Here is a 12,943-nt window from a genome sequence, read left to right as displayed (position 1 = left end):
AGTGTTGGTCTGTTTTTGCAGTGAAATGCATTTGAAAAAAAGTATCTTGAAGATACAGTATGTCTTCCTCCAGAGGCTTGAAAGTCACTAGATCCAAATGAATGAATCCCCCACCCCCATTTTTCATACAAAATTGGAAAGATGCTTCAAGCTGTGCTTAATATTATGTTTGGCATCACACCGAGTGTATAGCATACACTTTAGAAGGAATCCTATTGTGAAATCAAATGCAAAACAGAAGTAAGCTGAATTTCATTTTGAGGATTTTTACAATTTAAATTCTATTTCTGCAAGAGATTTCAAAACAGCCAATTCGGAGCTTCTCCAGAAAGGTTAACAAAGACCGAAGCATATCACAACATAGCAGTGCAGACAGAAGACTGCCCTGAGGTGGATGTGCCTTCCCCGCACCTGATGTAACTATTCACGGAATCTGGAAACATTATCTCTAGTTCCACCCAGGAGCTTCAGAATTTGGGGCACTTTTTCTTTTCTGCTGGCCTCAGGTAGCTTCAAAGGCAATAAAACAATAAACAAAACAAAACCGGGGGAAAAAATTGCTCATATTCCTGGTTAATACACAATCATTCACCACTGGGTGTGAGATACTCGGGTAAATTCTCGTTTGGAATGATTCATCTGTGAAGTCCGTCCAGATAGAAAGCGAGCATTTTGGGGGTATCCCGGTGTTCGCAAGGTGCTCTTGGCTCAGGATGCCCGTCTAGCCAAAGATCCAGTTATCCTGGAACCGCCCAAGGTCCAGTTACGCTGGCCTTGCCTGCCTGGCTGTTCCCAGGCCAACCGAGGCATCACTATGGCAACGGTGCGGATCACCAGCCCCAGCGGTCCAGAGGGGAGAGAAAGGAAGAGCAGAAACCAGTGCAGGCACGAGTGTCGCCATGACAACAGCACCACGCGTCGGCCACGGCCTGAGCGTGGAGCCCCGCCAGCAGGGAAGCCCCGCCTCCCGGCCTGCTGGAGTGTGGCCATGGCAACGACACCGCGCACCGGGCCTAGCCGGAAGGCTGGGACACGCGAGGGCGGAAATCCCGGTCCTGGGCGAAGGGGATGTTGGTCTCCGCCGCCGGGGGCGTCGCCACGGCAACAGCAAGGCCGGCGGGGCGGGGCCGGGGGCGGCGACAGGCGGCGCGGAAGTCCCCGCCCCCGGCCTGCTGGGCGGCGGCGACCCGGCGACCGGCAAGGATTTGAAACCGTTTGGCGGCGGTGGCGGCGGTGGCGGCGGTGGCGGCCGAGCTGAAAGCTTGCGTGTAGGGGCGCCAGGCTCTGGTTTCCAGCTCCTCACTCCCTCCACTCCCAGGTTCTCCAGTGGAATTTGGCGCGTGCGGGGTCGTTCCGCGAGAGGGGCGTCGCTCCACAGGCCCCGGGCCCGTTCTCAGGCCTGTGGGGGCGCGCGCCCCAGATCGGGGCTGTGGTGGCGGGGAGGGTGGCCTCGGCACCGCCGGCTGCTGTCACTGCAGGGCGAAACCCAGGCCCGGGCACCGAGTGAGAAAGTTGGAAGTAAAGTTTGGTCAGCCCGATGGGACTGGGTAACTTGAAGGGGCCCCAGGAGGACTCGCGGCTTGTGAGGAGAAGTCAGTGTCCCTGACAGGATAGGAGAGCGGCCGCGGACCTGAGTGCGCGTCCAAGTGTCTCCCAGGACAAAACCGGAGCCTGGCTGCTCAGGTTCTAGAAACAGTAGCGGCTGAACGAGTCCCCCTTGGATAGGCCGTGCGCCAGCATCCGCGCGTCGCTGGAGGCTGCGCAGTGTTTCTTCAGTGTTGAGGAGCCGGGTTAAGTCGCAACTGTGTGCAGAGACAAGTCGGAATGAGGGGAAAAAGGGAAAGGAGGTGCCGGGAGCTGCCGCACGGGGTGTGCACATCCTTCAGGGCCGCCGGCCACTCCCCGGGCCCGGCAGGTGCGTTGACTGCTCGCCACGCCCCTGGCACAGTAGGGGAGGGCTCCTGGCCAAACACGTCAGCTAGTGCACCTGTCAGCCTCTTAACGGTTTGTTGTCATTGCAGGCTTTTTTTTTTTTAATGATCCACAATATATTTTGAATCTAAAGTAACCTTTTTTCCCCCTTTTCTTTTGCAACTTCAGGAACGTTGTGTTTGGCCAATAGCATGTTGTCTATGCAGTGTTTTCTTTGTTGAGCATTTCTGGTTTTTTTTCCTGCTCCTCCAAAGCCGTTGAGCGTTTGTAGCTTGCTCATGTTTGGCTCTAGTGGAGCTAAACACCTTGAGAAGGTCTTAGCCCATTTTGTAGATGTCCTCTGAGAAATAGGCTTAACAAAAATGGACACGATCCACTTCAGCTTATAACTAAGTAGGAGTCAGCCGCCCAGTTTACTTCTTTTTTGCTTCTGAAGTAATTTTTGTAACCAGACACACTCTAAGGACTTTAACCCTAGCTGCGCTAGTTTTTTAATTCTATTCAATTCATTCAGTCCTGATGGATTTTGTACAATTTTCAGATTAGGTAGAATTAAGGAGATAAAACTCGTGGATATACCATGTAACTTATATAACAAAAATTCCTGAGGGTTTGAAATATTAACTAGTTTCTGTTTTTATCTTTATTCCATTTATTTTGTTTGAGAATTGAAGGGTCAAGAGAGGCAGATTTTTAGCAAAAATTATTTGACCCTCTTGTGTCTTTTATAAGTGTGTAAGTGTGGAGCAGCAGAGCTGAGCTTTTGTGTTCTCCTTAGTTTGCTCATTCATATGAATAGTTGCTGGTTTTTTTTTAAGATTTATTCATTTTTATTTGAGAGGCAGATTTACAGAGAGAGGAGAAATAGATCTTCCATCTGCTGGTTCACTCCCTGGCAAGAGCTGAGCTGAGCTGATCCAGGAGCCAGAAGCTTCATCAGGGCCTCCCACGTGGGTGCTGTTCTTCTCCCAAATGACTTCAACAGCTGGGGCAGAGCCAGGCTGTAGCCCACCCCCAGGAGCTGGCCTGGCCTCTGCTGCCCTCCGGGTGCAGTCACAGGCACTTGGATTGGAAGTAGAGTGGCTAGAATTCTGACAGGGCTGATATGGGATGCTGGTGTAGCAGATGGCAACTTAACCTGTTGAGCCACAATTGGACCCCATTAGTACAGACTTTTAAAACCAAGGGTGAGGAGGCTGGTGTTATTGAGGGGCTTTGGAATATCTGGCAAAAGTTTGGAAAGTTTGTGGAGTAGGAAATAACTCAAGGCACCTGATGGCTCAGGTGACATCACGAGCTGTTTAGAAGAAAGAGGGGTATTTTTTTTTCCCTGAAAGTCCCATGGTTAGAGAATAAAGGAGGGCATCAAGAGGTTGCTGTATTGCTGAGTATAAAGAAGAAGAAAAAAACTGATGGAGTAAGGAGAGAAAGTTTCAGAGGATCATAGGCTGCTGTCAGCAAGATTTCTCTGTGAGCTGACAGTGATGGACGTGTCAGACAGTTGGAGCTTCTTAGGAGGGAAGTTTACAGGTGGATGTTGGAGAAGCAGCACCTGGACGGTGGCAGGGTGCGTCTCAGTAGTGTTTCCTTCCTGGGCATGGACATATGCTAGAACCAATGAGAGAGAGACTGGCTGACCTCTGTGACTGTGAGGGAGCAACGTCCTAGGTTACTCTAGGTGCCACGTTCAGACTTTTTTTTTTGTGCATGTATGTTTTTCATTTTACTTAAGTAAATATCTGGAAGTGTTTTGGTCTGGGTCACATGATAAACCTATGTCTAACTTTGTAAGAAGCTGTCAAAACTGTTTTCCAGGGTGGCACCCCTTTCTGCTTTTCTACCAGCAATGCCTGTGGTTCTGGGTCCTCATCGGCATTTGCTGGTGTGTGTGTGTGTGTGTGTGTGTGTGTGTGTGTGTGTGTGTGTGTATTTAAAGATTTATTTAGTTGCCTTAAAGGGTTATGAAGAGAGGGAGGGAGACGGAGAGGAAGAGAGAAATTTTCCATCTATTGGTTCATTTGCCCAGGACTGGGCCAATGGCAGGCCAGGCCAGGCCAGGCCAGGAGCTTGGAGCTTCTTCCAGGTCGCCCATGGAAGTCACAGGGGCTGTTTTGGTTGTCTTGATGAATTTGTAGTGTTATCTCTTTGTGCTTTTTTCCTGCCACTATGATGTTCATTTGCATTTTCTGTTCACTAACGCTGTTGAACATCTTTTCATGTGTTTACTTGTCATTTGTATTTGTTATTTGGTAAAAGGACTAAGCTGTTTGCTGATAGCCTTTTTGTGGCTGAATTGTGAGGCTTCTTGAGAGATCTTTGATATAAGTTAAGTATGAGTGTATGATTGACAAATGTTTTTTTTTTACAAAACTATAGCATATCGGGCCCGGCGGCGTGGCCCAGCGGCTAAAGTCCTCGCCTTGAAAGCCCCGGGATCCCATATGGGCGCCGGTTCTAATCCCGGCAGCTCCACTTCCCATCCGGCTCCCTGCTTGTGGCCTGGGAAAGCAGTTGAGGACGGCCCAATGCATTGGGACACTGCACCCGCGTGGGAGACCCGGAAGAGGTTCCAGGTTCCAGGTTCCCGGCTTCAGATCGGCGAGCATCAGCCCGTTGCGGCTCACTTGGGGAGTGAATCATCGGACGGAAGATCTTCCTCTCTGTCTCTCCTCCTCTGTGTATATCTGGCTGTAATAAAAAAATTAATAAATCTTAAAAAAAAAAAAAAACCCAAAACTATAGCATATCTTCTCAATAACAGTGTCCCAATGCATTGGGCCGTCCTCAACTGCTTTCCCAGGCCACAAGCAGGGAGCCGGATGGGAAGTGGAGCTGCCGGGATTAGAACCGGCGCCCATATGGGATCCCGGGGCTTTCAAGGCGAGGACTTTAGCCGCTGGGCCACGCTGCCGGGCCCAACACAGATTAGTTTTAAAAATAATTTTCAACATATGGATCCTTAATATTTTAATTTTAAATTTTTCACAGATTAATACATAGACATGGGAAGCGAAGAAGAAAAATGGGAGAAGCTGGATGCAGAGTTTGATCACTTTGTGGTTGATATGAAGCCCTTTGTCCTAAAATTACCCCATAGGTCAGGTAAGATTGTGTTTGAAAATTAGGGCCTTTTACAAAATTAATTAATTTTAGATAAAAATAGAGATAGAACAAAGAGCCAGATAGTTTCTGGGGCTGGTCTGTCCTGAAGCCGGCAAATGGGAATGTGAGCCACGGCTCTCATGGGGTGCAGGAATTCAGTTCTTTGAGTCACCACCTCTGCCTCCTGGGGTCCACACTGGCAGGAAGCTGGAGTCCGGAGCTGCAGCTGGGAATTGAACCCAGGTACTTTTGTGTGAAATGAGGGCATCTTAGGTAGGCTAGATGTCTACTTCTGAAAATTGCTTGCTTCAGATGAACTGAAAATATTTATTCAAGTTAATGAACAACAAAATGGAAGGGAATTTGAACTATTTTAGTCACAATTTTTGCCATTCACATGTTTATTTGGAGCTGTTGAACAGTACGTAGAAATTAATGATGATAGCCTCTTAAGTGTAGAGATCTTGTGATATCGGTTCTCATATGTTATAAATTCATACACCTGGATGTTTAAAGTTGGTTATAACTGTGTTTTCCAGCATACTGTCCCTCTCTGGGCAGTGTTTTCTCTTAGGAGCCTTCTGTTTACCTGCTATCTGACCCTTTTGTTTATCAAAGGAAAAAAGAATCCTTTGGTCTTTTCATGCTTGCTGGGTTACTGAATATAAAGCACGAATGAGTTTGTTACTTGTCTGCAGTTCCTGACCTGTTATTTTTGATTTGGTGTTAGAGCACTTGTCTCAGATTAGAGAATTTTCAGATAATTTAAGACATCAGAAGTTGGGGACCAAGGAGATTTTCTAAGTTGTAGTAGGCGCATAGGTGTCTGATTTGTAGCTTTTGAGGTGAGTTTTCAATGTTCCAAGAAACTATGGCTTTTTCAAATTCCTTATATCCCTGTGCTCAGAGTGTAGGGCTGATTGAACATTAGATATTCCAGCTCCCTGGTCTGGGAAAATTGGGTGTAGTAGGTTCTATGTGAGTTACATGTCCTGTGGTCACCCATTGTCCTAGGCTGCCACCTTTTCTAGTCCAGGACAGCTTGGTAGGATCTTAGGAATCCTGTTCCTCTTCTTTCTTCATGTGCTGTTCTGCAAATCAGTGTCACCTTCCATGGACAGTTATCATTCACTATTATTAGTATTTCATGATATTTCTTTGTGTGTGTTCTAATTAATTTTTTTTTGCAAGGCAGAGAGAGAGAAAGAGAGAGATAAGCAGAAATATAGATTTTCTTTCCACTGATTCATTACCCAAATGGCTGCTATGGCTTGGTCCAGGTCAAGCTGAAGCCAGGAGTTAGGAACTTCAGCCTGGTCTCATGTGTGAGTGACAGGTATCCAGGTACTAAGACCATCTTGCTTTGCTTTCCCAGGCATGTTGACAGAAAGCTGGAGTCAAAGCAGAGCATCTAGGACTCTGATATGGCATACTGGTGTTACAAGTGAAGGCTCAACTCACTGTGCCACAATGCTGGCCCCCTAAGTGGTTTTTCTAAATGGCATCCCCTTTGATAGTCAATAACTGCCCCCCTTTGGTCTTAAATGTGCTGATTAGGAAAAATTTATGTTAAAATTAAAATTTTAGAAATATAGAAATTATAGAAATATGTTCTACTTCAGACTATTATGTTTCATTTTCTCCTAAAATGCAACATATACTTGATTGTCTTTGGTTCATGATACATTGTCAGCTTTTACACATCAGTGGTTCTCTTTTACCTAACTGTTTCATAATGAACACTCAGGAACTCACATCCAGTTAAAAAAAAAAAAGCTAGAAATTCCTAGTCATTTATGTGTTTTTATCGTTAAACTTTACTTTTAGATGACTTTAAGTACAAGAATATGTGTTCATGGTGGCGACACTGTGGTATAGCAGGCTGAGCCTCCATCTGTGGCTCTAGCATCCAGTACAGGTGCCGGTTCAAGTCTCAGTGGCTTCACTTCTGATCCAGTTCCCTGCTGATGGCCTGGGAAGGCAGTGGAGCCGGGACCAAGTCCTTGGGTCCCTACACCCACATGGGAGACCCAGAAGAAGCCCCTGGTTTTAGACCAGCCTAGCTCCAGCATTGGTGGCCGTTTGGGAAGTGCAACAGCATCTGGAAGATCTCTCTCTCTGTTTCTCTCCTTCTATCTCTGTAACTCTGCCTTTCAAATGAAATAAACTAAATCTTGAAAAAAAAAAAGAATTCATTTTATTAACAAAGGTGTAACCAGTCCTGAACATTAGAATATTGCTATGGGGATGTGAGGCAAAATCTATATAGTTTGAAAAACTGAACACTTAAGATTTTTCAGTCTCACTTCTGCATTTTCTTTTTGTTCAAAGCATGTCCAACATTTTATGAAGTTTGTGGTTATATAATTTTAAAGCAAATATAAAAGTATTTTTAGAGGGGTAGTTCTGATGCCTATAGTAATATTTGCAAAGTGGCAAATCCAGCCTTAGTGGTTTTGGTAGGTTAAACAAAAAATGGATATGACCTTTGTAAACTAAGAGATTAGAGCAGGCTATGATTTGTATTAGATATGTAATCCTTAAATTGAGTTAGACTGATAAAAAATTAATACCAGAATAGTTTTCATGAAATCAAAAATAATCCTGGGTCATGACAAGATAATATAGTCAATAGGTCATTACATGTGGATTAAACTGTGCTATTTTTCTTAGGTAGATTTTTAAAAAGGACAATTATTTGATGAAATTACTTGTAAATAGCACTCAATTATCTTTAGAGATGTTAAAAGAAAACTGAATAAGTCGGCTACAAATCCCTGGAAATTATTGGCTTTAATAAGTAGAAGATTTGAGATTTAATTTTAGATTAAGCTTAAAGTGTTTAGATAAATCAGAGCTTGTGTTTTATCTCCCGTTCATATAATTAGAATTACAGAAAGATTTTTCTTTCTTTCTTTTTTTTTTAGCATACATTTTTGTTCTTTTAATCAGAGGGAGACAGCATTCCTATTTGCTGGGTTAGTTCACAAATGCCCTTATCGCCTGGGACTGGACCTAAGCTGAAACTAGAAGCTGGGACCCCTCTCTGGGACTCTCACCTGGTCTGACCAGGGCGCCTCTGCTCGAGCTGTTTACCCGTTGTGTCTAGGAGCCACATCAGCAGGAAGCTGGGTCTGGGAGCCTTGACCCAGAGTGCAATAACTCTAAAGCTTTCTGACACAGACTGTGAGAGTCTTAACCACTAGGCTAAATGTCCCACCCAGAAAGTTTTCAATGTGTTAAAACTATTTTAGAGATGGCAAAATTATAGCAAAAATTTTCTCAGAAATTGTTTGGTAGTAATCAAGAGCATTTATTTTTGGGAAAAGTATCACTTTGCATTTGTGTTGTCCAAAGAGCCAGATAACTTCATAAAGTGAGATCTAGATCAGGAATCAGCAGGCTTTGGCCCATCGCTCATCTCTAGCTCACAGCTTTTTCTGTGAGGTTGTGGATCACAGCCGTGCTGTTCCAGATTGACATGTGGCCTGTATTAGACTTCATGCCGCAGTGGCAGAGTTGAACAGCTGTGTCAGAGATCATGCAATCTGCAAAGCCTGACACATTTTCTGTCTGGTCCTTTGTGAAAAGATGTTCTAGAGTAAAGCAGGTGCCGTTCTAGGTCCTTAAAACTTGACATTTTGTGTAATAAGAATCAAGTTCCTAATAGTTTTTATGTATTTCCAGAACGACAGAGGTGTGCCCTTTGGATCAGAAAACTGTGTGAGCCTTCAGGAACAGGCACAGGAATCATAGGCAGGAAGAATCGGAACCTGTACGCAAAGCTGCTGTTGCATATGCTTAAACAAGGAGTGCTTGAAGGCCCATTCACACACCGCCCCGAACCAGGCACTCTGCAGACTCTACCCTCATACATGGTAGGTGCCAGAGACCAGAAGATGGATCAGTTTATTATCTCTTTTGGGGATAGTAATATTAAGTGATATGTGTGAGCTAATAGGAAGGGCCTTCAAAAGGTTTATGGAAACTGTTAGGTTAAAAGTATGTTTGGATTTAAAACCTTCTGTACTGGGGCAGGCGTTTGGCCTGGCAGCTAAAAGGCGAGTTAGGACATCTGCTTCCCTTATCAGAGTTCTTAGGCTTGTTCTGTGGCTCTGGCCCAGCTTTGTGTTAATGTGGACCCTGGGAGGCAGTGGAGATGATTCCTGCTCCCAGCTGTGGCTACCGGGAGGTCTCAGGGACCCAGCTAGTGAAGGGAACTATCTGTCTCTACATTTCAAATAATTTTAAAAAGAATTGCAAAAAGATAAACATTTTTAATTCCATTTTTCATGAACTTTTTGAAATACACTTGTTAAGAAAGTTAAAACTTTCTTTTCTCCATGGTTAAATTTTTCTGCCTTCAGTTGAAAAAAAAAAAAACCAGGTATTAGCCTATATGGGGAATATTCTTACTGGTTTATTCATTCTTCAATATTTGATGATATTTTTTAAAAAAACAAAGTGATTTTTTTTCATATTGGGTTTAATTTTTACTCAAATAACATTACTATCATCTTTTTCTTTTTCCTCTCTACCTCTCAAATAAATTTAAAAAACCTGATTTTCAAACAGATTCTTACCTGGCCTATGGGATAATTTTATGTGTTTCAGTAGATTCTAGCTTATTAAAACTCTTTCATTTGCGTTATTATTTGAAATTTATTTGAAAGGCAGAGACTCACCTGCACATGCACGCACGCACGCACACACACACCACACGAATCTATCTTCCATCTGCTGAATCATTCCAGAAATGCAGTGCTTCCAGTGGTTAGGGCTGGCCAGACCAGAAAGAGGGGCTGGGAACTGAGCACAGGTGTCAGTACTGGTGGAGGAACCCGAGTACTTGCTTCTCAGTATACACGTTAGCAGGAAGCTAAAACTCAAATCAGGCTCTACCATGTGGAATGTGGGCGTCCTAAGTGGCAATTTAATTGCTGCACTGAAAATCCACCCCATAAAAATGTTACTTTAAAACTCATTATAATTTGGATTGAATGATCTCTAAAAGTTCTTTTTTACACTAATAAAACTATAGTAGTAAGTTGGAGTTTTTCTATACCTCATCATTTCATTAATGAAATCCACTTTATTGCTAAGGTAGTTTGTTTGGCTTGGTTGATAAGTTGTCGCTTAGTTGGTCTGTACATTTGTGCACTAGAAAAATCTGAAGTGACAGTTACTGATTTGCTAAATAGGTGTGTGTGTGTGAGCCGCAAACTTACTGTCTGACATATCGCAAGATTGTTCTGCATTTTGTCAGTTAAAGCAAACTTTAGTCAGGTGGCATGCTGCACAGTAGAGAGTATTTCTTTGTTTTTAAAAAGATTATTTATTTGAAAGAACGTGTTATGGAGAGAGTGTGAAAGACTGGTTCACTCCCCAAGTGACTACAGCAGCCTGGGTGGAGCCAGGCCAGACCCTGGAACCTGGAGCTGTAAGCCTGTCCCTGGCCTCTCACGTGGGAGTAGGGGGCCCGAACATTTGGGGTAGCATGCTATTAGCAGGAAGCTGGATGGGCAGTGGAGCAGCTAGTTTTCGAGCTGGTGCCAGGATGGGATGCTGGCATCGCAGGTGATGACTTTATCCATGTACCTCAATGCTGGCCCATGGCAGAGTGTCTGAAGTTGAAGTCCTGTCACTGTGTGTTGAAGGAGAGTTGTATTTTGCTTTAGGCCAGCAGTCTTTAGGATAGTAGTTACTTGACTTGATGTTTGATTAGACATTGGAAGGAGTATCTCGCTTGAAAGAAATGGTTGTGCATGTCTGACTTGGAGTAGAGGACCATGGGTCATCCCTCTGTAAGGAAGAACCTGTGGAGGATTTGCTTTGTGAGACTAACAGAGTTATAGAAATGTCCAGTTAGTGCAGTGTCTTTCAGAAATGAGCTTGGCTCATTTCAAGATAAATAAATGGGTGAATGACATCTTTCCTAATGACTGAAGATGGAACTTTCTGGAAAGCACACTTTAGCTGTTAGGTATGAGCATATGGTATTCTGTTTTTCCATTTACACTTGGTTTCATAAAATCTTGGGAAAGGACTTTAGTTTCTGAAAAAAAAAAAAAAAGGAAAAGAAAAGAAAAAGAAAAATAGTGTTTCCTAATGGTAGTATGACCAAAACTAACTTCCAGATTTTTCATTCTGTTGTTCTCACTTTATTAAGGGGTTATTAACCTTACTTTCTGTTTGTATGGCTTATGATTTGTCTGCTTATTGATTTATTTTTTGTGTGAAATAATGATCACAGAAATAGGATAGCATATGATTTAAAAAATCTTATTCAACTTTTCATAGAGTTGATGTCTTGTTTATAAGATAATAAAATAATTCTCATTTTTATCTTATAGATTTTATCAAATTTCATGTACCCCAGAGCAAAATTAAAATATAAATATGATTCACTTTGTATATTAGTACTTCATAATTGTATATTTGTATAAAATACATTTTTTATATTTGTGTGTAGTTGAATTTTAGTAGAGTATTTGAAAGTTGAAACTCAATGAAAAATTTCAATGTTGAATTGTAATATATTTTAAAAGAATAATTTTTCTGATTTTTAAAAATCAGTCCATCTATTTTGATGAGCCAAATCCTGCACAAGCGAAAGATCCCAGCCCAGAGGGATTGCCAGACTGGATAATGGGTGAGCTAGGTACCAGTGGATACAAGTTAAATGACTCATGGAAACTTGCCTCTGGAGATGACAATGCGTTGGTGCAGTTGCCAGCTGATAGCCCCAGGTATGCTATAAAAAAGAGATTTTTGAGTGTGTTTTGTTATTTAGCTTGTCTTTGGACATATGTTCTGTTTTTCCTTTTTAAAATATTGTACAATTTGTTTTTTAGAGTTTTGTTAGAATTGGGTAGACATTGAATGGATAAAATAAGTGTTGCTTCCCATTTATTGAATATTTAAGATATTTTACATTTTGAATGCTTTTATGGATATCCACTAACTTCATGTACATATTTCCATTGCTTAGGAAGTGGTACCTGAGAATATTTAAATAAGTTTTTTCTTTTTGGCAAGCATGAATTAAAACATAACCAATGACTTCAGGGTAAGATAATATCCTGAATACCTATCCTGAAGCTTATAATATTTGTTTTCATTTTATAAAATAGCAAATGTATGCATAAACATCTTCAAACCATGGTTTCTTAGTAGGATATGAAGCTTAAATAGAATTTTTAGTGCAAACAAGCTTCCAAGTTCCTGAAATATCCGAAAAGGCTATTATTGTTATAGTATAATTTTTGGCCATGAGATGGATTATATTTAAATTTAGAATCTTATTTTATTTATTTATTTTAAAACAATGTATTTTTCCCTCTGGCATGTTCAGATGTTGGATAGTGTCAATTAACAGATACCATGATTTGCACTTCACTATGTTGCATTCTCTTGGTGATTGCAATTTAGGAATTTGTTTCTGTCAACAATGCAATTGTTCTTGTCCACTAGTCTTTTTTTTGTGTAGTCCTTGAACAGAGAAATGTTATGAGTAATTTCAAATGTCTGCACAGTTGACAGAGTTTGACTGTGTTTTCTTTAGATAGAAATATGGTGGGAAGAACAGATGAATACAAAGCTAGAGATCCGGTCCATGTGAAACTAGTCCGTTAGGAAGGGGAGGCTAATGCAAATGGGGGGACCAAAAAGGAAGAGGTGATAATGAAGAGTGAAAAGAAACAGACACACGAGTCCTTAGAAACTGGGGTTAAATATTTTTATGTTCATTTAGAGGAAAATTAAAATGAGAAGGGGTAAATTGTACACCTTTTTATGAAGAGATTTGATCTGTGTGCAGAAAGTATACAAGGAAAACTACACTTCTTAGTTTGACTCCAGAATTCGTCAGCTGTTTGCCAAGGTGTGCCTTAGGAGTCCAGTCAGGTTC

The 12,943-nt window shown here is 42.3% G+C and overlaps 1 protein-coding gene across 4 annotated transcripts in view; it reads left to right on the top strand.

The window, feature by feature from the left end:
- The first annotated feature begins 1,199 nt into the window (after nucleotides 1-1,199).
- Nucleotides 1,200-12,943, top strand: part of CEP112 (centrosomal protein 112) — a 378,610-nt gene continuing 366,866 nt past the window's right edge. For 2 of the 4 annotated variants that reach the window (XM_058675352.1, XM_058675353.1), the window contains exons 1-4: nucleotides 1,200-1,318; nucleotides 4,921-5,034; nucleotides 8,722-8,912; nucleotides 11,611-11,783. In XM_058675352.1, the coding sequence (XP_058531335.1) occupies nucleotides 4,935-5,034; nucleotides 8,722-8,912; nucleotides 11,611-11,783 (464 nt within the window). In that variant the 5' untranslated portion in view covers nucleotides 1,200-1,318; nucleotides 4,921-4,934. Of the gene's footprint in view, nucleotides 1,319-2,750; nucleotides 2,883-4,920; nucleotides 5,035-8,721; nucleotides 8,913-11,610; nucleotides 11,784-12,943 lie in introns of those variants that run through there. The other 2 variants (XM_058675350.1, XM_058675351.1) reach the window with 2 other exon arrangements.

The sequence above is a fragment of the Ochotona princeps genome, chromosome 17, assembly GCF_030435755.1.
Source record: "Ochotona princeps isolate mOchPri1 chromosome 17, mOchPri1.hap1, whole genome shotgun sequence".
In the NCBI taxonomy this organism is placed as follows: Eukaryota; Metazoa; Chordata; class Mammalia; order Lagomorpha; family Ochotonidae; genus Ochotona; species Ochotona princeps.
This window is presented reverse-complemented; position numbering and strand designations above follow the sequence as displayed.